The 25,143-nt window shown below is 41.3% G+C and overlaps 2 protein-coding genes across 2 annotated transcripts; one reads left to right on the forward strand and one right to left on the reverse strand.

Moving 5' to 3' along the window:
• Window positions 1-186: 186 nt before the first annotated feature.
• On the forward strand, window positions 187-1,625 carry fkbp14 (FKBP prolyl isomerase 14). Its single transcript, XM_070835744.1, has 4 exons — window positions 187-495; window positions 709-860; window positions 964-1,091; window positions 1,194-1,625. Exons 1-4 carry the CDS (start codon window positions 299-301, stop codon window positions 1,350-1,352), a joined length of 636 nt encoding a protein of 211 aa, XP_070691845.1. The 5' UTR covers window positions 187-298; the 3' UTR covers window positions 1,353-1,625.
• A 1,363-nt stretch (window positions 1,626-2,988) lies between these two features.
• chn2 (chimerin 2) lies at window positions 2,989-25,064 on the reverse strand. Its single transcript, XM_070835558.1, has 13 exons — window positions 24,377-25,064; window positions 17,351-17,389; window positions 15,693-15,748; window positions 13,571-13,602; window positions 13,200-13,313; window positions 12,799-13,069; window positions 8,238-8,321; window positions 7,138-7,222; window positions 5,643-5,816; window positions 5,336-5,413; window positions 4,982-5,119; window positions 4,780-4,885; window positions 2,989-4,381 (listed from the first exon to the last, which is right to left on the reverse strand). The coding sequence occupies exons 1-13, from the start codon at window positions 24,423-24,425 to the stop codon at window positions 4,210-4,212; spliced, it is 1,398 nt and encodes a 465-aa protein (XP_070691659.1). The 5' UTR covers window positions 24,426-25,064; the 3' UTR covers window positions 2,989-4,209.
• Window positions 25,065-25,143: the final 79 nt, after the last annotated feature.

Raw genomic sequence — 25,143 nt, forward strand, 5'->3', positions numbered from 1 at the left:
CTAACGACGTTTCTACCATTTACATCAGAGGGATTAAGAGCTGTTGGTATGGAATGTGGTGATTGACAGGCAGGAGAACCAATTATATGAAAGATCACAGACAAAGAGGCGGGGCTTCAGTGTGACTTTATCCAATAGCAGAAGAAGGAGGGCACAGCTGAACTGTGCCTGCGTTCATTGCTGAAGTTGGCTGCCACGTATTTGGCATTCCTGTATTTATTTTAGGCATTGTTTCATAGACAGTCTTAAATTAGCTTTTTGTAAAATTTTCGAGTAAGTGCGCTATAGTCTTTCAAAAATGCTTCTTTCTTCTATTTGCACGCTATTGTCCTCACTGTTTATGTTTGTCACTGGGGGGAAGCTGCCCGAGCCTGAGGTGAAAATTGAAGTTATACACAAACCCTTCATGTGCCACCGTAAGTCAAAATATGGAGACATGCTTCTCGTTCATTACGACGGATTCTTGGAGAGTAATGGCACCATGTTTCACTCCAGGTAAGATTTTGTGACTGTAATAATGCTGCATGCATTGATGTGTCACAGCTGTAAACATGTTGCAGCCCTGCAGTATCTATGCCAGCGTCTGTTCATTTATTCTGTTCATTTACAGTTAGACTCTTCTAGTACATATTTGTGATATCAACCCTGTCTGCACTGGACTCTTATTACTCAAAGAAAACTGTGATGGATGTTTGTGACTCTTGGCAGCCGCAGTCATGGAGATAAAAATCCAGTATGGTTCACTCTTGGCACCCAAGAGGTGCTCAAGGGTTGGGACAAGGGTATGCAGAACATGTGCACAGGAGAGCGCAGGAAACTGACCGTCCCTCCATCTCTGGCGTACGGCAAGGAAGGAAAAGGTAACATAAAAACCATGTAAGAGCATTGAATCTCCCATTCTTACTGCATCCCACCGTAACATATCTGTGCTTCTATTATATTAACACTGTTGTTCGTTTACAGGCAAGATCCCTCCAGGCAGTACCCTCATTTTCGACATTGAGCTCATGGACATCCAAAATGGTCCCAGGTCACACGATTCTTTCCGGGGGATGGATCTCAATGATGACTGGAAGCTCTCCAGACAGGAGGTGTGACATTCTTTTAAACTGTTTCTCTTTTTGCATTAAGAGTGCATAAACTATTTTGTCATTATTGGTTGGACTGTTATTATCATTCTGTCTGCGCTACAGGTGAAAGAGTACCTGAAGAAAGAATTTGAGAAACACGGATACTCACCTAATGACACACATCATGAAGTGATGGTTGATGACATCTTCAAAAATGAGGATGAAGATAAAGATGGTTTTATATCTGTGAGGGAGTTCACCTACCAGCACGATGAGCTCTGAAGAACTCATTTCATCTCCTTTTTTTGAGTGTTTGTGCCATGAATAGTGGCAAAATAGTGATGTGACCTGAGGAATTATGAGGCTGTTACTGGGCTGTTTCCATGGGCTTTTTTTTTCCCCTGTTCTTTTTTGCTTACCATTACATTTGAACAGTATTGTCTTGCTTTGGTTGAACGTGAATACATCAGCATCATTTTATGGAAAATGAGATGCATCATTTATTTATATCTCCATTCTTCATGCACTGATTATGTCACCACAGATGTATTTAGTCTTCAGTCTTGGAAATTGATTTTGAAATAAATGTTTTTGAAATAAAGGGAACTTTTTGTCATTGAATATTGTCTGTAGGTGTGCATGACTTCATTTGTCACTAGAGGGCACTCTTGTCCTAGACTTTTGTATCGTATATACAAATCTTGGTCAAATCAGATCTTAAAAACAGCAAGGATGTGTTGTCAGATAGATTTTTTGCTGTTTCTGACAGACTTAATAGTCCAAATGAGAGTACAGTTACATAGACCATGTCATGCCAGTAACTATGCAGTAGGCCTATGCAGAAGGGGTTTCAGTCGCTTGCATTAATGAATATTCCAAACTCTGCAAGGTTTTAAGCGTCACATTCACCATAAACTATACATCAGACAGAGCAGAAGAAGCCTGTGGCTCAATGATGAAAAACCAGTAGGCAGCAGTTCTCAGCTGTGCGGCATCAACAGGAACCACAACATTTCAAACATTAAAGAGGCCACTGAGATGTGTGATGGCTGACAGTGCTCCCAGTCTTTTCTTTTCTTTAAACCATATAAATGAAAGCTCTCTACGGTTATGGTTGGATGGATCTTGACAGCTATAAGCCCCCACCCCCCCCAAAAATGATGCAGTTGAGACAGAAGAGGATGCAACCTTTTCTCCCTGAAGAGTAGATGCTACCAGCAAACATATATCAGCATCAAAGGTTTAAAGTATTGAAGTACAGAGTGTTAAAGCTGCTGTAAGATGCATCTCACAATTGTTCTGTAACAAAGGTGACCGAACATAAGTAATACTGAAGTGTAGCAACAGTATTTTAAGTAGTAAGTTATCTTATTCACTCAATTATAACTAATCCTTGCAATTCTTTAAACAGCAAATAATAGAGAGAGAGGTGTAAGAACGAAAGCTATTATTGTTTTGCACGTTTTCCTGCTCAAATTGTATTCTGATAAAGGCGGACATACACCAGTGACATTCTTAAGAACCACAGATTTCAGAGTAGCAAGCCACAGCGTGAGCACAGTGGTGCAACTGTGTCTTTTCTCACAAAGAGCACCACTGTTTTTCATCTGGCAAACTTCCACCTACAGGTAAAACTGGACGAATGGAAAAGTTACATGGTAAGACAAATTGAAAATATGATAAGGCCTTCCGGTTAAAATACCTGGCAAGTATACAGCATTAGCTGTCACAAGATTTAAAAAAATGGTTGTTAACCACATACCTGTGATTCACTGTGCTTCAGGCTATAAGTAGTCATCACTAGCGTTGGGCTTGCCCTGTCTTCTGACAAAACCTCTGTGTTTAAACTGTCACACTGTGGTAAGATTATGTTCAATGGAAACCAACATAATGAGAAACTACAACAGGACAGAATAAGTAAACTGAAGTTTTCTATACTTTAATAAATCATAATTTGATAAATTACATTTTTAGTTGCAACCATCACAAAAATACATTTTGATAAAATGGATTTGTAGAAAGGATTTACTGAATCACATCAAACCAACTGTGAAGGAAACATGCTCAGTACAGCTATGGCATGACTATCAAGTTCTATGGCATCATGAAGTGAATGGCAGCTAGTGCCTCACTGAGCGATGTTACTGGCATAAAGAAAAGAGAAAAAAATGGGCCCAGGTCATATTTTTCACTTGGAAATATCCCAAATTACAGAATGTAAACGGAAATGCATCAAAACTGGCAACCAACATGTGCGCAGAAGAGCTTTGCTCATGTGGTACACAGTCTGCAATATGACGTGTAAATTAAAATAAATAGTATTTAATCCACCTATGCATTCCTCACCATAACACTTACACTTACGTTGCAAATGAAATTGGTGAATCCACAAACTGTCACTCTTCTGATTCCTCTTTTCTCTTGTGAACAGTTTTGTATTTAGACATCAATTCAACAAACATCATTCTCAACAGTATATATTATTGTGACAAAAGAACATGACGCAGAGTAAGAGACAAAAATAAACATCTTTACAAAATAAATCTTTACACTTGTTGCAAAAAAAGTGCTTCATGAGCGCCCAGTTGTCTCATCTCTCATATTTTAGAACACACAGTTAAAATATTGATCATTACATGACCTGATTTTATGTACAATGAAAATTTAACCAGCGAACCCACTAAAATCACAATATGCACACGTCATGTGGGAGTGTTAATTTGGCTGGTGCTCTGAGGCTGGTTTACACAGCACCGGGCCTCCAATGATTGACTATCTGCCTGGGGCAGACTTCACACAGCACTGTCATCATGACTGAGTCTACACCAGGTAGTGACAATCCTCATATTAAACAGAGGAGGAAACAGCACTGTAGGTAGTTAAAAATACTGGAGCCTTTCCTAATATAAAAATGATAATCTTGGCTGACAAGGAAACCCCAAAACTTACAGTAACAAGACAATGTCAACACTAAACCAACTTCAACTAAAACAGTCATGCGAAAAAAGAAGCGTTTCAAGTACAATTTGATTACAAACTATTCTGAAACTTCATTAGGATCAAGGTGGCTTGAATTTCCTCTTTGACAGAATAAATAATTGTCCTTTGTTTCTGTTATAAGGCCTGCATGCCTCAGTCCTTAGAACAAGACGTCTTCATGCTCTATCATAAGCTGCATCACTAGTTTCTGCTGCCTCATGTCATTCAGGGTTGTCAAGGCATTCAGCTCTGGTGGCTGCATAAGCGTTGGACCAAAAACAATTCCCAGGTTCTCAGCATTCATTAAATTGTCCTTCTCGAACAGTGTCACCCTGCAAAACAAGATAACTGGTCTGTAAAGAGTGTTGAATAAGGAAAAATACAAACACACCAAAACGCTTTAAAGAGTTTGAATGTGGTTTTCTTTTTGGGTCATGAGGGGATCCACCTCAGGAATATTAAATTCAAGGATAAGGCTGGCATTATTCTATAATTGTCTTATTTTCAACAAATCCCATGAAAAGATCAAAACCAATAATCTGTTAGCTTTTGGACTTCTGTGCGTTTTCTGTGACTCATCTTTAAAAAACGGGTTACAAACATTTTTTAAATAGAAAAAAACAAAATTAAATTATTTGTAGCAATTACATTCAAATGACGCTTTAAATAAAAAAAAAAAAGGAGAAATATTGCATGTCTCTGTATTGATGACTTGCGTGTGTGAACAAACCTCTTGAGGTGAGCCATCAGGTAACGAAGGGTCTCATAGTGTGCTGGGGGGAGCTGCAGCAAATTCTCATGGATGGCCTCTAGCCTGGATTCAGCATTTGGAATTTCTACATTACAACAGTAACACGATTAGTATCAGAGCACTGCAGGGTACCAGTAACACAGTGATGGCATGGAATAGTCCAGAGTGGAGGGGCGCTTACTTGCAGCTTGAATAAATTTGGAGTACAAGTCAAACGTAATAACTGGAATGGGAAGATCTCTTAAGTAGAGCTTCAAAGCACCAGCAATGATGTTGATGTCTGCATAGGCACTGGCACTGATGTCAGCCTTTTCACCGTCTATAGATAAAAATCAGAAAATATATGGCTGTCATGTAATTTTATATTTGGATACAATCACTGATAAAGGCTGAATGTTCTTGTGTATATCACAAAGTAGCGCGTGGAACCGTTACATGCTGTGCAGCAACAAGCCTCTTGTTTAAATGTATGACCCTGTGAACTAAAACCTCAGAGACGTTGATCCTTGGGCACAAGAATCTGATGTCAACAAACCTCGGTCAAAGGAGAGCCTCACGTCCTCTATGTGCTCTGAGAAGCCAGACACTCGGTACAGACCTTCAGATTTCATACCTGCAAGAGAAAATTGGGAAGCTTGTCTCTGTTTTTTGGAGGCTATTTTCTCTTAACCATCCTTCCTGCCTTCCATTCTGTGCTGTAGACTTAAAAAATTAGTCGAAGAAAAATTAGGTTACTATTCCAACAAAAGGATCAATAACATCTATAGTCACTCCACTTCAACACTTCACCTGACGTGATTGATGAGGTTTACTATGACGACTGATTAAGTGCACTCTCTTACCTCTCAGCTCTATCTCTTGAATACACATGTCCACCACCATGGGTCGTGTCGTGTTATGAGCTTTGACAAGCGTGGTGAGGTCACAGCTAAACACTTTCTTTATCCTGCGCAGGTCTGGCTGGCAGTCGCTGGGAACTAGTTTGGAGCACTGTTTGTGTACATTCAGCCCACAATCTATAGGAACAAGACAGAGATGAATAGAGACAGACACACAGAGAGAGAGAGAGAGAGAGAGAGAGAGAGATTAGTCTCAGACTGATGATAACACAACCATCACAGCAGGCTTAAGACAGCAGTTTGAAAAGGTTTCCCTGAGTCAGTGATAAACTGCACTGTCAGACAGCACAGCCGCAGCTAAGCTGTCTCGGTGCAATGCGCTAAAGGTAGATAACAGCAGACGTGGCAGCATAGGCGGGGGTTCTTGTTGTGGTTTAAGTCACATGGAGCATGCTGGACAGCTGGCAAAAGCAGAATGTGTGCGACAAGTACGCCTGATTATGTGGCAGCACAGCTTGGAATGAAGGTTTTAAGGAGCCATACTTGTAGGCCGGGGTGTCTGACTGAAATCGTCCATCAGAAAGACATTTTTACTGCCCGAGCGACGTTAACGCTGGTCTGCTGATTGGGGTCCCCGCTCTCAGTCAGTGCTCGCAGAGAGAGTGTAGCAGGAGATAAGAAAAAGTAAAGGCTGGACAGGGAGTGAGAAAGGACAAAGAAGTCTCTCCTGTTTCCCATAGCACATGAGGCGTCTGATGATACCAGTGTTTGCCTCTGGCTTATCAGCATGGCAAATGTCTCAACAACAAACACTCTGTTTACTCCGTTTAGGATGTCCGACTGATGTGCACATCGGTTTCGGGACTGTCTGTGCTGTGAATAAATCTTGTGACTGTGGAGGTCATGAAAACCCCACTGAACTCTAAATCCCAAACAGTCACTTAGTTCTGCTACTATATTTGTATCTGAGTATTTGTGTTTGACCTGCGGTTTATCGTCATTTACATATCTTATTTATAGTGATTTCAACAGAAATCACAGTGAATCAACTACAAACTGAAAATATGCTGCCAGTATACTGTCTCACACGGAAAATCGTTGCACAGTTAAAAGGGAATTAGGAAATAGTGTGTAAAAATATCTAGCTGCTTTTCGTTTGGGCATGACTGTGATTATTCTTGAGCGGAAGAGATTTCAAAAAGACTGATAGTTATAGCTGTAATTTTAAAAAAGCATCTGTGCCTCACTGGGTTTTTCTGAAGAATGTGCTTTAATGAATCACTGATGGGAGGATTCAACTCAAACAGAAATTAATTGTGACATAATTGACTTACCAATTAAAAGGAGAAAAACGTTTTCAGACAGATTATGCAACTGAAACATCTGTGACGAGGCAGTTCTAGCCACAGATTGTACACAATTTGTGTAATCCATGATTCATGTGACTTTCTTCGTGTAATCCACGACCTGCTATTTTGACGATGGAGTGTTTAGTTACCTGAGCAGCGGACACCCTGGGCGATGAGGCCCCACATGAAGTTGGCACAGTACTCACACCAATGTGGCCCTCGAAAGGTGTGTACCTGTGGATAGAGACAATATGTTTAAACACACACACACACACACACACACACACACATGTCCTGTCCAAACTGGAGAACTTCCCTTTTGATGTTCTGGATAGAGATTATGTTGTGATCCCAAGCTACAGTGGTCAGGACCCCTCGCCAAATGAGAGCATTTGTATATACAAGGCAGATTAAAGGATTTGCTACGTGTCTGGCATCTGCTCCTGGGCAATCGGATACATGCAGGCAAGTCTGCAAGTCAAAATAACAGATGTACACCCTATGTGCACCCTAAAAACACAGATAAGATGGCAAATGGAGACACACCGGCGTGCACATGCACACACACATGCACACACCTTCAATGGTACTTTGAATAGGTAGTAGTAGACTGATGACTGAGGAGGGCATACGGCAGGTGGTGAGTGGATAGTTTTTGTTCTTTTTCAAAAGGGGAGTACACAAAAAGCTGAGGGTCATTAGAACCTGTCTGTTAAGTGAAACCTAAGATCCAATTGCAAGAATGTAAGGAGCCCTGAGGCAAAGTATCCCTAAATTATCCTTTGTATATTTAAAGAACCATAACTCTATTCTACTTTCCACAATGTACCATGCACTCACACTCTCGGACTCTAAAATAGTTTTTAACACAATAACTGCTTTAACAAACTCAGCAGCCTAAAACAAAATGATCTAAGAGCTTTAAAATCAATGCTGATCAATGTGCTCTGTTGTTAATGGGTTGTGGTATGGTGCATCCATTAGTTCCCCTCAGTGCATATGGGTGTCAGCTGCATGTGTTCTCATCAAAACAAAAAACGCATTATGGTCTATGATGGAACAAGCAAACACCTGAGGCAGGCAAAAATACATCTGTAAATGCATTTCTCTTAGGGATTACTTAACCACTGCAACAACAAAAAACTGTGAGAGCTAATCGAAAGCTGTTGAAAATGTATTTGTTCTTTAGGGGCAAACTAAAATGAAGCAGTCAGCAACCATCAAACTTTTCTTAACAAAAACTGCTCACCTTGAAGTTGTGTAGCTTCTCATAGAAGCACTGCTTCTCCGATGTATCTTTCAAGGCACTCCGTCGCACCAGAGGTGAGGAGATCTGTGGACAGGAGGCCAACAGTTTAATAGGCTTCCACAGAAGTGTTCCCTTGCTCCCCAGCTTGACTCCTAGAGCCAAAGCCAACAGCTCCTGACGCTTCCTCTCCTGTCTTTTAGCCTTGTGGGTGATCAGCTCCCCTCCTGAACCCCCTCTGTTTTCTTCAGCTTCCATGCTTGCTTGGTCGGGTTCCCACAGACTCTCCATCTCCTCTGTGGAAAGATGTGGAGAGGAGACCTGGGTGCTGTGCAGCAGACGCTGCCGGCAACAGCCCAGCGCAGAGGCGGCCGCTACACTCCACTCCCCTCTGACCCAGGAGGGCAACTGATGACAGCCAGCACAGGGTTGATTCTGCATCTGGTCTGAGTCCAGTGGCAGCAGCAAGCAAGAAGAGGCAACAGGATCTGTAGTGGGCGGCCTGAGGGCAGGAGTGTGTCTCACACAATGGCCCTCTTTCACACGCCCAGAAAGGAAAGAGAGAGAGAACAGGGTCCCTGATAGGGAGGGGCCAGGAGGTTGAGAGTGAGGGCGGTCGGTTGCTGTCAGGACCGCTTCACACAGCTCAACAGCTCTGTAAAGCAGGATCAATAGTGCAGACGCCCTCTTTATAGCATCGAGCACACTTCCATTAGCACGCTGCCTTCCGGACACACTCCACTTCACTTAACTGGAGATAATACTCAACTGGCAGCAGCTCTCAGTCAGCACTGGGTCTCCTAAACAGGTCACTCAACTGCTGAAAGACTGACCCAAGATTCTCTGGCCTGACAGAGCCGAGGCTCGTCCTCGTAACTCAAACAGATCTTGACCTCCAGCTATGTCAGTTGGCTGGTGGAATTCCCCACACTGCTGTCCAGACTGGATCTTCCAGACACTCTGACTGCAGACCACTCCCGCCAATCACCATCATTTGTCTCACAGGGCCAGCAGAGCCAGACCATCAACTGTGATTGGGAGGGATTACTGCCATAATCCTTACATGGGGAATAATCCTGCAGTACCCAAATCCAAGTAAAATCCCATAGGAGGCTCATTTGCAGGTCTGCAGCCATATAGTTTTTTACCGATGGGGGGCTGTTGCTATGTTCATGCTGAATTTGTCCCTATTAGCTGTGCTTGTCAACAACCAGTAAACAGCACCACAATGCATTCTGCTTTTCTAATTAATTAAGAAGCTCTGAAAGGAGGTACATAACACTGACAGCAGTGCAATATACATGTCAAAAAACAAAATTTCTGCGTGCTATTTGACAGAACAGCCTACACATGTGAAGACATAAAAAATAAGATTGAACTATTGATTAAAGAGGGAGGAAAGGTCCTAAAGCCAGTAAGCATTGGATTTGGGATGATAAAGAGCTCGAGCAAAAGCAGGGCAGTGAAGCGGAGAGCAAACGACCCAAAGGGCAACTGCAAAGCTGAGATAAAATAAAAGGATTGGCAGCTTACAGACACACAAGCAAAGTAAGAAAAAAATGCTGTGAGCCTTTTGTGTACCATCTATTTCTTTTTGTCTCAGATGTCTGTGGGCAATAGTTAACTGCAAGAGTGACAAGACAGGTGAAGATATTTGTCACTGTGGTTGACATTCTTTGAAAAGACCTACACATGCCATACCATACAATTCAGCTCTACCGCTAAGTCTGAGGGGACAGATGAGGAATAGGCCGCTTGGAGATATTTTAGCCTTGGGAGGTTGGAGGGAGGGCGGGAGGGCTGTGCTCTTTGTCAGCAGGCAGATGGCTTCTTGTCTCTTAAAGAAGAGCTTGGAAGAAAGGACACAAAAGGTGGTCGCACAACAAGCTCTGCTTTCTTTTCTGTGGCCTGGCTCTTTTATGCGCCCAAAAGCTTTGTGAGAACACAGCTGAGCGGACTCTGTTGTGAGCGAGTGCTTGAAATCATGGGCAAACAGCACAGTGGGCACTGACACACTAAGACAGCAGGATCCAGCCACCCACATCCTGAACAAAACAGCCCTAACAACATCTCTAACAAAAAGAAAAATGGACATACTGTGAAGGATATAGCAGTCAAAGATATCGTCCATTATTACAAATGGAAGAAACTGACACTTTTGTCTTTAATAGAAACACTGAAAATTGATCTATTTTTCTGTGTCTGAGGCTGAAAAGAAATAACCACTTATAAAAGTCTGGAAATGCACTCTCACAATGCTGTGTGAGGAGCATTTTAACATTATTCAACTAGAGGACATAAATGGTTTGTTTTTGTATTTTTATAGCATGAAACTCTTGGGAGAAAGCAGGTAATTATCCCAACAAACAAATTTCTTTGGAAGTCTTTCCAGGGCATGTGAGCAGCCTCACTGAGATTAAACCAGTGTGGTGAGTATCAGGAGGAATGCAGCAGGTTCTGGCCACTGACCAAATTCCTCTGCATGCACAGAGAATGAAACTCTGGAGGTTGATCAACAGGTCGACAAGTAGCCCCCTCTCACCTCCTGGGAGCATTTTAATTACACAAGAATTTGCAGTCATGGCAATATGGTGGTATCAACCTGACACTGAGTAAATACATGTGAATGTTGACCATACAGTGAAGCTACTGTGGGCGTAATGCCTCAGGGTGTGGCTGCGTAATTGGTAAACATGAAGTTCAAAAAGCGATTTCAGATTCGAGCCATCAGGCCAGGTTTCTGCCTTTTGGACACGAAGTATTCGAGCAGACAGAAAACATTTTTCTCCCCTCTCACTCTTGACTGGCAGGTGGTTTTCAAACGTTGTCTGACAAAGCCTGCCATCATCACAGCTGTCACTGACTCAGATCCTCATGTATGAAACTTGGCAGGAAGAATATGAAATCAGTTTTACAAAAGCGCCAAGATAACTGACAATGTGACATTTAGCTAGAGACTTGCTCCAGATTTACTTGCCAAGATTTGGCAAGATTGGAGATAAATTGGTCCACAAATTTCAAACATCATAGCTGCAACAGCGTTTGACAGTTTTCAATAAAGCACTGTGTGTTAAGCAAACACAGGTTGGCCTGCGTGTCTTAGAGCACTAAAGCACTAAATCAATGGAGTGCTGACTTACCAGTGGTCATTAGGTCAGAAATGCAGCATTAAATGTATCAAGTTACACAAACCAAACTGAAAACTGGTGATATTAATACTGCACCTGATGCCCCTGCTGCCATGTGTCTGTCTCTGACAGACTGTCAAGCTGACAAACCCTTGGCTGACGTTTTGAAGACAAAGTATCCCCAAAGCAATAAATCTGCCCTTTTAACTGAGATACACATAAAAGATGCAGCTCATAAAATACATATCTCTCTGAGGAAGGAAAGAAATTGATATCTGTTAATAAAAAGAGCTTGGTGTGAATCTAAGTGCTGTCACCAGGTCCAAAAGAATGAGGAAACAAAATAAGATTGCCACCTAGTGGAGGGACACTTGGGATTCTTCAGTAAGAAAGCAAGCTTTCCTGGTTGATACAGTAAATCATTCATGGACTTTAATCTGACAACAGTGTCAATGAATATAATAGGCAATTTGTCTCATCCAAGATCAGTATGTCTGATATGCATGGTAGGCAGAGCAAAGTCCCAGTCCTCTTGGTCATCATTACCTTTCAGAGAATGCAACAAAGCATGGCAGCAGGGAACACACCCAGGGGCAACAGGGGAAATGTACATCTCACACGCAGGACAAAGCGTCCTCTCAGCAGCACTCTCACCCCACTGGAAATGTAGTGGAAATGTTCACCAGCGTGGAAGTAGATCAAAATCATGGTATTTTACGGTGTATGTCACAGGGCCCGGGGAAATGTAGTAGATCATTTACATGTACTAAATGTTGGGTTTTTTTTCCAAATGAGATGTTTTGCTTCAGAAAGTAAAAATATTGAACAACAAACTTCAAGCTTGGTTTCAATCAAGTATCTTTTTATAGTATATACAGTATGGAGCATTTTCTTATATGTAACAATAACAACTATACTAATAATGAGCAAGCTACCTTTTAGCATGTTCCTCTCCCAAAGATGACAGAGATAGGACTGCAAGTACATTTTTTTTATTTTATTGATCCAACAAAAACATGAGCATACTGATCTATTCATCTATTCATTCTCAGGAAGGAATATTAATCATTTCCCATGTTGAATGAATCCTTTAAGATGATATAAAAACAGACAAGAGCAGCAAATTTGAGAATGTTCACATGCCAGCTTGACAAATCATTAATTGATCATCAAAATATTTTACGATGAAACTTCTGTCAACTTGTTAATCGATTTATTGAGTTATCGTTTCAGCTCTAGATAGAGAGCAGGTCGGCCACACCGCAGCATCTGTGAAGCAGAGGCAGATGCTGAGGTAGATGCTTGACCTCCTTTCTAACAGTCTGTCTATTTTGCACCACCCACCGTGCTCAGAAAAGTAGAGTACACCTAAAACATGCAAAAGTATAAACTTTTTACTCCTCTGCTCTGGTGACACGGACAGCCATAAAACTCACCTTTTCATCTCTCTGGAAGGTGACCCTGCGTGGTTCTGTGCGTCCACGGCTCAGCCTGTGCACCATCTTGTCCTTGAGTAACGAGGTGTAACCAAGATGCTCATAGATGGGGTTAGTGGTCATTTTGGCGATGTACTCCGCTGCCTTGGTCTCAATGTACAGAGTGATGAGGGCGTCCGTCACAAGGTCGTGAACTGACTCAAACCTCTTCTCCCCGACAAAGTGTTTCCCATCATAGAACAATCTGTAGTTGAGGGTCTGGTGCCCAAACCTGGATTTGGACATGTGGTTGATGTGGGAGTAAAGATGAGCAGGGGTTGAGTGGATGAATTGAAGCGAACAAAGGTGGATACAGACGAAGCTTTCAGGTATTTTGTGCTGCATATTGATGTTGCTGGTACCTTAAGGCCAAGGTGTGTGTCCCTGGCTGTCTTTGGCTCTCCCTGATGAGGTAAGCACCCTCTGATCCCGCCAGCAGCTCATCTGCATATTCTCGAGAGATCATGCCATGAAATCTGTTAAAAAAAATTTTAAAAAACAATGAAAAAGTATGCAGTAGATATAAAACTTCATTTCTTACCTCAAATTCTGGCTCGTACCAAAGAAAAAAGACACACACGCACACACTACACACATATAATACTCATCCACCCACTTAAACTCTAACCACATCTGGTGCAAGGCAGTAATGAAAATAAATAAAGGCATTGAATGCATAGCAATATTTGACAAAAAGGCATAAAAATGATGGCAAAAATCAAGTTATACTCACTCTCTGCCATAGTATTTGGGTCTACTCTCCATCTGCAAACCAGGAAAGGACAAATTGGCTGGAGCAATATGATATGAAAGCTCAATTAAATGGCTTTGCGAATTGTTCTTACAGCCTGTGTGAAAGATAAAGGACTCTACACCACAGAGCAGATTATCTCCATCTGTGCCCCCGCGTCTATTCGCAGCTACCAAACCATAAAGCCAAATCACAGAGTGTGGAGATGAATTAGAGGCAGGGCCAGAAAACAGCTGGTGATGGATGGCCAGCTGTAAAGAATTAATATTTAGTGTGTTACTGTCTCACGCCAGGCTGTGTAAGCGTGTCTGCATGACGAACCTTTTTTTGTTTGTACATCATATAAAACAACGTCAAACATTGGCATGAAGATTCTCTATAACAGCATGAGGTGCTTTTTTGGACATGAAGGGTTAGGGTTCCATTTTTTTTTTAAAACATCACTGTTAATATGAACTAATCTGAGTGTCAGAATAATGATTTATGAATTTTTATTATCCAGACTTTTTTTTCACACATCAAATTATTCAAATTTCAAACTCAAACACACTTGATTTGGTAATAATGTCAAATGTGAATTAAAGAGTAGCTACTAATCTCACATAGCCAGCCCGCAACTTTTACTCTGCTCATCGTAGTGTGGCAAGACTCGAAATAGGATGAGACATGCATCACTTCTGGTCGGCTGTACAATAAAGGATTGACAGTTCTCTCAGTGAAGGCAGTAACAGCTATAGCAACTTGTTCCATTAGCTTTATCCTCATAGCTGAGGGAATAAAGACTATTCTGTGCGTCCAAACAATTCCTACTGCTAGTTACTATAGTTGTTACTGTTCTTGCTGTATATTGTTAATTTTTTCCTGTCTTTCTTAGAACAATAGCCAGGTGCCTCTATGGACATTAAAGCAGATTTTTACTTAATTTCTTGTGTAATTATTCCCTCTCTCATAGTGGCCATTGAGAGATCCCTTCCTAATGTAAGTGATGGAGGATATAATCCACACTCCTCATTCTGTGTAAAAATGTATTAAGCTTATCTGGAGCTAATATGAAGCTTCAGCTGAGTTAGAATTTAGAACAAGTGGATATCAACCAAAGTTTCAGTCTTATAAGCACAAAATTTCCTCTTTTAAGATAGGCTTGAAAAATAGTGAACCTTTCAGGCTAAAATGTGCCAAGTACGTAACAGATGATCAGCAGTTCTCTCTTTTGGACACAGAAGCTCCCTACATCTGACTGAATGAACAAACAAACCACCTGCTGAGCCAATCACTGATCTTTGTTTGAAAAATAAGAAACACGGCACACGTTGAATGAAAATGTCAAATTTATTCTGAACCTTTCACCAAAATACATTCCTAACTAACTTCAAAACAAAGAATAAACCACAGAGTCGGAGGATCGTGCTTAATTTGTTTGATTCTAGCAACCCACCAGCCACTGAAGCGGGAGTTTCAAGATTGGTCTGGCGTCCAGCTGCCAGGCTCAATCATTTCTCAGTGAATGTATTCCAGACTGAAACCTGAGTTTGCCAGATGCGGTGTGGCTGTCGTCTGGTAGACTAAATTTTTGAAGCAGGATTTTTGCTGGGGTGCCTAACCACATGTGATAAGGCTGCTGTTATTATCATATAACAATCAACACAATCACAGGGTCATTACTTGCATGCTACAAGAGTACCCCTGCTTAAGTTTCACCAGAGCCATAAAAGTTCATTGTCACATGAGAATAAAAGACAAAAAATGAATAAAAATCATTCTGCTATGTTTTTAATGTTCATAGTTCTTTAGTCTTATTTCATTTTTTGTGAGTCACATTTTATTGTATTCTTTTGTATGAAATATATACATGGAGTTTAGGATAATAGTTATTTAGGCATTTTACAATAAGATACCAAACAGCTGCTGTTTCTAGCTTATCAAAGATGAGATACTGCAGGGTTTCTTTATTGACTTTGGCAGCTCTCTGTCGGTTTCTGGGAATTTGACACTGGTATTTGCTATTATTTCTTTCACATTTTACAAATGAATGGTTGATAAAAACATAAAATAATTTCAGCCCTATACAGTGGCGTATTGTATACAGATTTATAGATGTACCGACCTCCTGAGGACTCGTGATCCTCTTTGGTCTCGGGGCCTCCTGCTGTAGCTGGTACACTGTTAGAGAAACACATGGATGTTAACAAGGCCCCTCTGACCCTCTGAGTTATGTACACAGCTCAGTGCAAGTTGTAATTCTATGCATATTGTAGATTTGTTAGCAAATAAACAACCTCAACACACACTTAAGACGGAAGAATCTATATGATGGAGTGTAGCTTTCATACACGCCAGGACATAAAACAATATCGCCACTTAGCAGCCTTTAGTCCAGCATCTGACCACAGCCCTGACTCAATGCAAAGGTAGCAAGGTACAAAAGGAGCCATTAGCTTATATGTGAGGCTAAGCAGTCAGTGGTTTACATGACAGGAACCATATATCTGCAATCCATTTGTGTGAATTAAGACCTGTTGTGCACTTGACTAATTTGCACTTTGAAATAGTTGCAAATTCAAGTTTCTCTGCATTAGATGTACTTAAAATATTGGGAGAACGAGAAGTTAATCAGCAAAGCAAAGTGAAAATGGAATTTGTAGCAGGCAGTGTAATCACTGCAACCACCTCAGCAGCTTCACAGAATTAGTACATTACAATTACTTATTAAAAAGTGAGGGAGGCCAAAACGCTGCTGCAGTTTCTATTAGCATAGAAATATCACCACAACAAAAGAGGCAGTAACTGAGTGCTGTGGTTTCTCTCTTCAGATTTTAATCCTTTACGTGTCTACAACTGGAGTTTTTCTTTTTTTACATTTGACAAACTCCTGCATTGCCAAGACTCTATTTAAAAATGCTGTGATGCTATCAGAATATGACTTTTTCTTGTTTTATACTGTAACGCATTCACTCACGCAGTCTACAGCCTTGTGAGACTACAACGGTGCCCTCATTTCTAACAACAGCAAAGAAATCACTGTGTGAGGATTCTCTCCAGGCAGGGGAAGGAAGACTCCTGACTGTGAATTTTCATGTTTTGTCAAGCTGACTTAAGCCAACCAGCAAGATCTGGACATCATCCATTCCTGTGATACAGTGAGCTCTAAAAATACCTCAGCAGAGGACCAGTGGAGTCAGGAGAAGACGGGAGACTTCAGAAAAGCAGCATTATTGGAAAATTATATACATAAAAGACATTTAATGACAGGAAAAATGTATACTGGTACACAAGCTATAAATTGTAATTGGTTAAACTGTATTAACTCAGGCACAGTTTCCAGCTGAAATGATGTGTGCTCTGCTTTAATAAATGCATCACATATATTCTGAGGAGTCAACCTATTTCCTCCCACATGGCAAAAACATTGTATAATGAGGTGGGTGTTCTGAGGACCCCATTTCAGCTGAGCCTCTTTGCAGGTAGAAAATCTTATTTTCCCCGGTGATGGTAACCTATTTTACACAGAGATCAGGAATCCGCTGCTTTGCATTTGTGCATGTGAATGTGTTGTGTGGGCGAGTGTGTTTGAGTTTTGTGCATGTGAACCTGTGGTATATCTAATTGTAATATGTACAACAAAACCCAATTATTCCAAGTATAGGAAAAATGTCTTTGTTATATATAGATCACAAATAAAAGGTGCTGTTACTTAAAGAAACACACTAAAGGCCAAAGTCATGTTAAAACATTGCAAATTGAATAAATGAATGAATTACTCACAGTAGGACTTCCATATGGGTGGTTGGTAATCCTCTGGGTCTGTGAAACACAAAAATAAAGCAGGTTTCAATGAGGAAATCACAGTAGTGTTAACAGTCTGGGCCCTGCTTTCTCATTAAAATCTCCATTTCTATCCCTTTCCCAATGGACTGACTGTGAGACCTTCACCGTGGTTATGTCACCGTTGTTTATCTCTCTGTTATAATTATGCATATGGCTTCACACTGTGCAGCTGCCTCTTGAGATGCACCAGTGAATACACTTCTAATCACTGTGTCTGCTTCAAGGACGATCAATACAGATGACCGCTTCTTTCGCTAAACATCGTGTCGGCACACACCTGATCTATATTACCCGCCGAGAAGAGTCCCTGCTCTGAGATAAGAGCACAAACACACCAATCAAAATTACTTCAAGGAAAATTTAAACCTCACCACCCACAGGATGGTTCTCCTCTGACAAATGTGGTGGTTGATTTATGATTATGTGAACACATCCCTGGAATATATAATGAAGTGTGCTGTTACATTAGCTGGAAAAGAGTTAGAGAGGTGATGAGGTAAACGCTTTGTAGCGACTGATCATTTATTGTAGTGACAACTGGGTAAAGTAATGGCTTGTAATAAAATGTGTCAATAAATGAGTAAAAAATGGGGCTACCGTTTTTTGCTACCGTACTACATTGCCGGTAATGTGATGAAATGTCTGGCCCTCGTTATGACATTAATGCTGCAGCCAAAATTTACTTATAACATAATATGATCCACATCTCTCACCACAGCAACTTCATATGTTGAGGAAGTCCAAGAGATGTGGTTAAAAGCTTTGGAAACCTTTTCTAAGTTCAAATATGAACCTTCAAACACAAATGAAGATGCTGATGTTGTATTATATCCAAACAAAGCTATAATTACAATCATGTGAAGATAATACAAGCTTACTTAATTGGAATATTTGTGTTAACTCATCGCCTCAAACATGGTACACCCAACAAAAAGCAACAATCCTTCCAGAAATAACAATCATTTAACTTACTGGTAATAATTTGATGCTATTTAAAGAATTTCCACATTTTTTAACAAGTTTTGACCCATTTACAGAAACATTTTTATCGCATATTTAAAAGTCAGGTACTACATGTTCTGTATGCCTCACACACTGAAACATGCCAACCACATCAATCATGGTGGTCCACAGACATCACATAGGCAGATGATGCTACATGGCAAATGCTCAAACTAGCTGCTATGACAATAAATGATTCATCTGTTTCTCAGATGTTTAGTGTAATATCTCTCACTAAATTCCCAGCACTGCTGCGGAGAGACTCAATTGACTGAGTAAATAATGAATCATGCTGGTCGAGAAGATACATGTTGTTCATTTACAGCATTCCTCTGCACTCATCAGCAGATAAGCGCCACACCCCTCTGGCCAGAGGGAAAGAGACGAAACACATCTGAGAGGGTGTGAAAACCAGTGAGCACTTGTTGGATGTGGGCACTGAGGTACATGCAGCGTAACCATAAAACTTGCTCATATAAATGTCATCATTGTTAAAACTATATCACTATATTCGTGTGCTATATTATTCTGTTTGACTGACAGCACTCGAAGAGTAGGCAATAAGAGCATGACGTCCTTCATGCCGTTTTTCTCTGCTCACTGCAGCACGAGTTTGGCTTGAGGCTGATTGCAGCATTAACAAAACTCATCATTGCCTCTCATCATAATGGCACGGTTAACTCCGAAAGAGCTGACTTAATAACAGGAGAGAGAGACAAGGTGCATGAAAAGTAGGGCATCTGATTAAATGCTGAATAATTGTATAAATGATGAAAAATCAGCCTGACTGAGAAGTGGACGTTTTGAGCGTAAATGCTGCTAAAGCCCTGCACAGGATGTCTGCCTTCAAATACAAATAAATTTGCTTTAGGCTCCATTTCCTGATGTGTGGCCAAGCTGCCTTGGAAAATGTATTGTCCTAATGCAGAAGCTTTGTCACCGTGCATTGCACTGGCAACAGTTTGAAGGATTTATTCCACTGCAGCTTGTTTAAAGAATGTGATTTCATCTGGTCGCCTGCCAAGTATTCTCTTTTCAATCTGATTCATTTTAATGACGAATGGCATCTCAGTCTGGAATTCTGCAGCAGCTTCGGCTCACAAAAGGGAGCTCTTAAGGGTCGATTCTGATGCAAACACTGACACACACTTGCACAAACACACACACACACACACATATGCATGCAAATACATTACGCTACACTGTGCATACCCACTCTCAACCAAACATGCACGCACATAAACACACACCGAAAAATTACATCAAAAAGATTTTTTAAGTAGCTCAGAGTTCGTGCTGTGTCTGATGATCATGGAGAATTTAAAATTCTGGAGCAGCCAGAGGGTTCTTTCCCCAAAGACACAGCGATTAATTGTGTTGTCCTCCATTACTCACTAGTCAGAGGCATTCAATAAAATAATTACCGGCGGGTGTTTGCTTTGGTGACAAAGAGAATATGTAATGAATGAGGATCAGGCTTGCCTAAGACTTTTATCCCCTGAGATAACGTCTGCTCTGGAGTCTGCACACATACCCAAAAAAAATATATTCAGCTTCAGCACATAAAACAATGACTTGTTTCGAAGCCAAAACAGGTACGTGGCAACAGCTCAACAAGTTTAGAGGACAACAAGTTTCATGACCTGTGCAGAATCCTGTTAAACATCACTCGTTTTAGGGGGAAAAAGGCAGATGTCAACAGGGAGGATATAAAGCTGCCTGTGTAGAGTCTTCTCACAGGTAGAGTGATATCAAATCTCTACTAGACTATTTAAGGTGACAGAACAAGTGGAATAGCTTTACAGGGCTTAAAAGCTACAGACTCTGCTTGTAGCCCTGCTGCAGAATACCCACAAAAACTGGAGGAAGAGTGTAACTGATAACTTAATGAAATGCTACATGGCTGGCATGTGATTTCTTCAAGGTTTTATTTGCTACATAGGATAGTGAAACAGGAGGTACAAAGACAATATAGAGATGATCGTGTTTCACTTGCCCTTTCCCCACAACACAAATTGTAGTCATTGATTGGTTGTTGTATATTGTAACAATAGATGCAATGTTTCCTTTACAAGCAAACAGCAGCCAGGTAAACATATCCACATGACATCAGATCATCCTCACTCAACACTCAAATCCTCACATATGTTTTTCTCCCAGAGAGAAAATTTATTGCTGGACCTAAATGAAAACATCTAGGCTCTACTCCCTATACTGGTTACTAATTAATACTAGATGTGACTCCAAGGTGCACTGGCAAACACATGAAACCCAGAAAAGTTGCACAGCTGTCACAGCACCATATCTTCTGTGCTGTCTAATTGCAAAATGCTGGCAATACATCTATCCTTGCACGTTGCGGGTTTACACAATAGTGAAAATGAAAATATAAAAGCATGTTACTACAAGTCCTGTTATTATCAGTTTTATGTGTCACGTTTCCAGGCTCTATGTGCACCTGCTCATCTGTGTTGGGGTCAGGGCGTCTGTCTGAGTCGCAGAGGGTGAATGAGTATTGCTTCCATTGGTGCATCTCCAGTTGTTTTCTTATTTGGCAATAAGGACGTCCTTTGTGATGCCTGTCTCCTCTGGTGACGCTGAGGGACATTATTATCACGACCTTGATGAAGCAGTGGTGATGATGATCAAGCTGATATCGATGCACTGCACTACAACCATTTATTTCACCTCAGCAATTTTACCATGTATTTTTCTCTGAAAAGTCACGCATGCTGATGTTGGTTTGATCAAACACTGGACTAGCTGGATGATTCAGACGACTCTACAGACTCATGTCTAGAATATTATTAGTACGTACTTGTTGTTTTCCCATTCTCGCTACCTAGATGTCCTTGGAAGGAGGATTTCTCCTCACCAACACCTGCATTTTATTTCAAAAGTTTTTTTAGTGTCTAAAGTTGGACGTCATCATGTTAATTTATTGTTTCAAAACATTCTTCTCTTAAGGCCCTGAAACTGGCTATGGACGAAAACTCGATTTGATAAAAAAAAAAAAACGTATTTAAAAAATTAGAATTTTAAGGTCACAGTGTAATTTGCAACCCATGTTATTCACACATATAAATGACACACAGACACAACACATTCTGGAGAAGAATACTGAGTGCAACGCTACAGATACATACAGACCCTAACACACACACACACACGCCTTCATGTCAGTGGGACGCAGCAGAACTGCAGCAGGGAGACCATCTGTGTATTACACAAGTCCAAAACAAGCATTACAACACTGCCTTAGTGCTGACCAGATAATATGTGACAGGTATGAAGGCGCCTCTCTGGACTGTGTTTGTGTGCTTCTGGGCTGAATACCCTGAGGGAGACTGTATGTTGTGTTGTTAACAAGAATTATAGGCAAGTTTAGAAGAAGGAAAAGTGAAATTTAATCATTAGATTCTGACATTCCCTTGTGTCTGCTAGTGTAATTGATACAGGATTGTCTACTGAGACATGTACAACCAGAGCTGGAATACTTGGGAGACAAACTTCACCCTCACTGACACTCTTAAACATACAGTTCATGTGAGTAAATCAGTCTGCATTACACAAATACATGATTTACACCGTTAAGAACAAGAAAATTATGTGGTGGAAAGATTTTGAGGTGAACTGCAGCATTTGCCAGAAACATGTGCAGGATCGTGTTGAGCAGACAGCCTCTCTGTAATACATGGCTGTAATTCTGCCTCCCTGACCAATTTTGTCATTTAAGGCCTGGAGCTGAAGGCATACTTTCATGCTCCATCCCTCAATTTTTTTTCAAGGCTTTATTTCCTGGAGCCGTCTGGCAAATGGTGTGCTGCTGGTACAGTACATGCTTCCATGCCCTCCCTTGCCAAGAATGTGTAGGAATCTCACTGATCTAGACGAATAGCCAGAAAATATCTTTCTAGGGAAAGGAAGGCATTGCAACATATGTTGCAATGATGGTGCAATCCTTTTGGTCTGTAGTTAGTCCGTTATCCTCTCATGACCGGCCTCAAAACTGTTGAGTACTATCTTTTACCTGTGTATTAAGGCTGTCTGTATATAATCCACGCATTATAAAGTGGGTTGCATACATACCATTGTTCATCCATTTAAATAATTTGCCCATAATATAATATAGTTACCAGTCAGTTACAGTATCACATCATACTCGGCTGCAACAAACCTGCCATCGCTGACACTTTGATAGTTCACACTGACAAATTGGATGAACTTTATTTACACAAACAACAGCCTCCGAACACGATCTCTAGATGGGCTTATCATTAGAGGCAGCTGATATGTCTACACCTAGAGCACTTTGTTTGCAGCCGGAGCAGACGGCCTAATATGGAACAGCAATCGAGCCGAGATTCATTTTTGAGTCATATGCCTCATAGACAAGATTATTCAAATGTTGTGTCTGACTGCCAAAGAGCTCTGCATGAAAATAATAATACCCTTGTGACAACCACTCTATCCCTGGCAGCAGCGCAGCTTGTAACCTCTGATAATTATATTGAGAGCCCAACAGTAATGACAACCCTCCGATGCCACAGAAAGAAAAGACTTTCCTCTTAAAGCAGCAGTGGTCAAACAGTAAATCCACCGCTTTCTGAAACGCACACATGAGATAATGCTTTGTGAAGCATGTGGTTTCCACAGGCTATATCAGCTTGGAAACGACTGTCTGTCCCTCCCATTGGGCAGTACCTTGGGAAATGTGACTCTGCTGTGTGGTGTGGTCGGGGTGCAGAGAGAGCAAGAAAGTAAAACAAACATTCGGTATACTATCCAGCGTCCTCACCCTGTAATAAACCTATAGCTTTGCCGTGCCATGTTCATTCTTTGTTTTCGTTTTTTGTATATGGAAAAAGTATCACTACACATTTTCTAGATGAGACTCTCCGTGGTAAAAATGTAAAACATTGGTGGAGACAGTGAGCGTAAAACCAAAGTGCGGAGCCTGGTATTATAAACAGCCTCTCCCTCCTGTAGTCACACATGGTGTCTCTCTCACACACGCCTCTGGTTGTTGGTGGGGCCTCCACATCAGAGAGCACTGTGATTGTGGAGCTTGTACTTTATACCCTGGCAAACATGAGCAACTTGCCTTATCAACACATAATGGGATATACACTGAGACAAGCATGGAGCTGCTATTTTATTCTGGGTGTGTTTGAACAGCTGCTAACCCACTTTCTGCTTTCATTTTGTGACAACTGAATCCTGAAATTGAAATTTTTTACAAATATATGATCGCTGTACTATGCTTCATTATATGCAAAGGGGACTTGATTGGAGTTTTTGCACACTGTAGCAATATGAACTGTATTATGCCGCTGGACCATTGCTTATTAGGATTTTTTACAATGTCAGAAAATGTCCACGCCTGGTGGTGCGTTTTGGAAAATGGTAGGCTACACAGGCCAAAGATAATCTTTCAAGCCAGCCAAGTGGAAAGTCGGTAAGGGAATTATGGAGATGATTGGCAATCTAATGATAACATCCAAACCCAACCTCAGACTGAGGGGCATCTCACAACCTTATAATCCCTCTTCACGCGAAAAGGTGCCCTTTCCCTCTCATATTCCCACTGCTGCATCCAAGATATAACAGATGGTGATGTGATTCACTTATCTTTAATCCTAAATCACAGGAAACCACTACAATGATATGTTTGTTTAACGTTAATACCACAACACATGCCAGATGCAGATGAAGGAATAAGAGGCTGTCACATATTCTGGTGCATGTGTTTGTGGTGAGCATATGTCAGGCTTTACATAAGATAATGAAAAAAGTTTGACTCAAGCCAGATAAAAGCAGAAATGTCAAAACACAGACAAGCAAAATTTGAACCCACAACAAAGGAATTATTAATATCATTATTATTATAGTTATTATCATTATTATTATTAAATTAAGTGCAGAGCCTAGTTTGAGTGTGTGTGCTGTGTGAACTCCTACCAGAGGACAGAGATGAACCTGAGAGGCTTGAGTTACTGGATGCTGCCATCCCAGCCCGTTTCACTGCTCGGTTACTCCCGTCTGGCCAAGGTGCGCTCACAGCAGCTCGTCCCCGGCGGTGCCTCCATTTCACTCACGTCCCAATGTGCTTCACCTCTGACGACTCCACCGGGGACTATTTCATGTCTCGTCTCGTCTCGTCTCGTCCCCACCAGCCGTCTGTCTGTGAATCCCTCGGCTCCTCGGCTCGCGGTGCGCCCTGGTGAGGAGCTCACGCTGCCGCATGCAGTGAAGGTGCTGCCGCCACGGATAAAAATAGTCGGACAAGCTACAGGAACAGACCCCGTGGATCAGTTTCTCCAAAGCATTTCCTCACAGTGCACACGCGTAATCTGTAGGTCTAGATTTGAGCCACGGAGACACCAGCTATGGTCTCCATGTGCCACCTTAAGGATCGTAATAAACACACTGCAGCGTAGACGCGCCTTCTTAAAGTGAAAGTTTGGAGCGGGGTTGCCAGATGTAAACGATCCTGGCTGCCAAAAGAAGCCCAAAACAACCGACTTTAGCTCTGGTCGCAGGATTCAAAACAGAAGTCAAACCCACTGATAAGTGAGATTCCTGCAAAGCCCCAACTGGCTGAACCACATTATTCCAGCTTTGGCGTTGCATACTTTCATCAGATGTCATGTTTTGTCATGTAATGTTTCAAGAGAGGGAATGAATGCGCCATCTAGCGGGGCCGCCTCCACACACAGGTCTCTGTG

The sequence above is a fragment of the Pempheris klunzingeri genome, chromosome 8 (assembly GCF_042242105.1).
Source record: "Pempheris klunzingeri isolate RE-2024b chromosome 8, fPemKlu1.hap1, whole genome shotgun sequence".
Lineage (NCBI taxonomy): Eukaryota > Metazoa > Chordata > Actinopteri > Acropomatiformes > Pempheridae > Pempheris > Pempheris klunzingeri.

What these genes read in the sequence shown, in the direction of transcription:
- chn2 (XM_070835558.1), bottom strand. Translation starts at nt 24,425, where the DNA reads ATGGCAGCATCCAGTAACTCAAGCCTCTCAGGTTCATCTCTGTCCTCT. An exon ending in ACCCATATGGAAGTCCTACT is followed by an intron (nt 15,749 to 17,350) that starts GTGAGTAATTCA and finishes TTTCTCTAACAG; the next exon opens with TGTACCAGCTACAGCAGGAG. An exon ending in ACACACACCTTGGCCTTAAG is followed by an intron (nt 13,070 to 13,199) that starts GTACCAGCAACA and finishes GTCCAAATCCAG; the next exon opens with GTTTGGGCACCAGACCCTCA.
- fkbp14 (XM_070835744.1), top strand. Translation starts at nt 299, where the DNA reads ATGCTTCTTTCTTCTATTTGCACGCTATTGTCCTCACTGTTTATGTTT. An exon ending in GTACGGCAAGGAAGGAAAAG is followed by an intron (nt 861 to 963) that starts GTAACATAAAAA and finishes GTTCGTTTACAG; the next exon opens with GCAAGATCCCTCCAGGCAGT. An exon ending in GGAAGCTCTCCAGACAGGAG is followed by an intron (nt 1,092 to 1,193) that starts GTGTGACATTCT and finishes TCTGCGCTACAG; the next exon opens with GTGAAAGAGTACCTGAAGAA.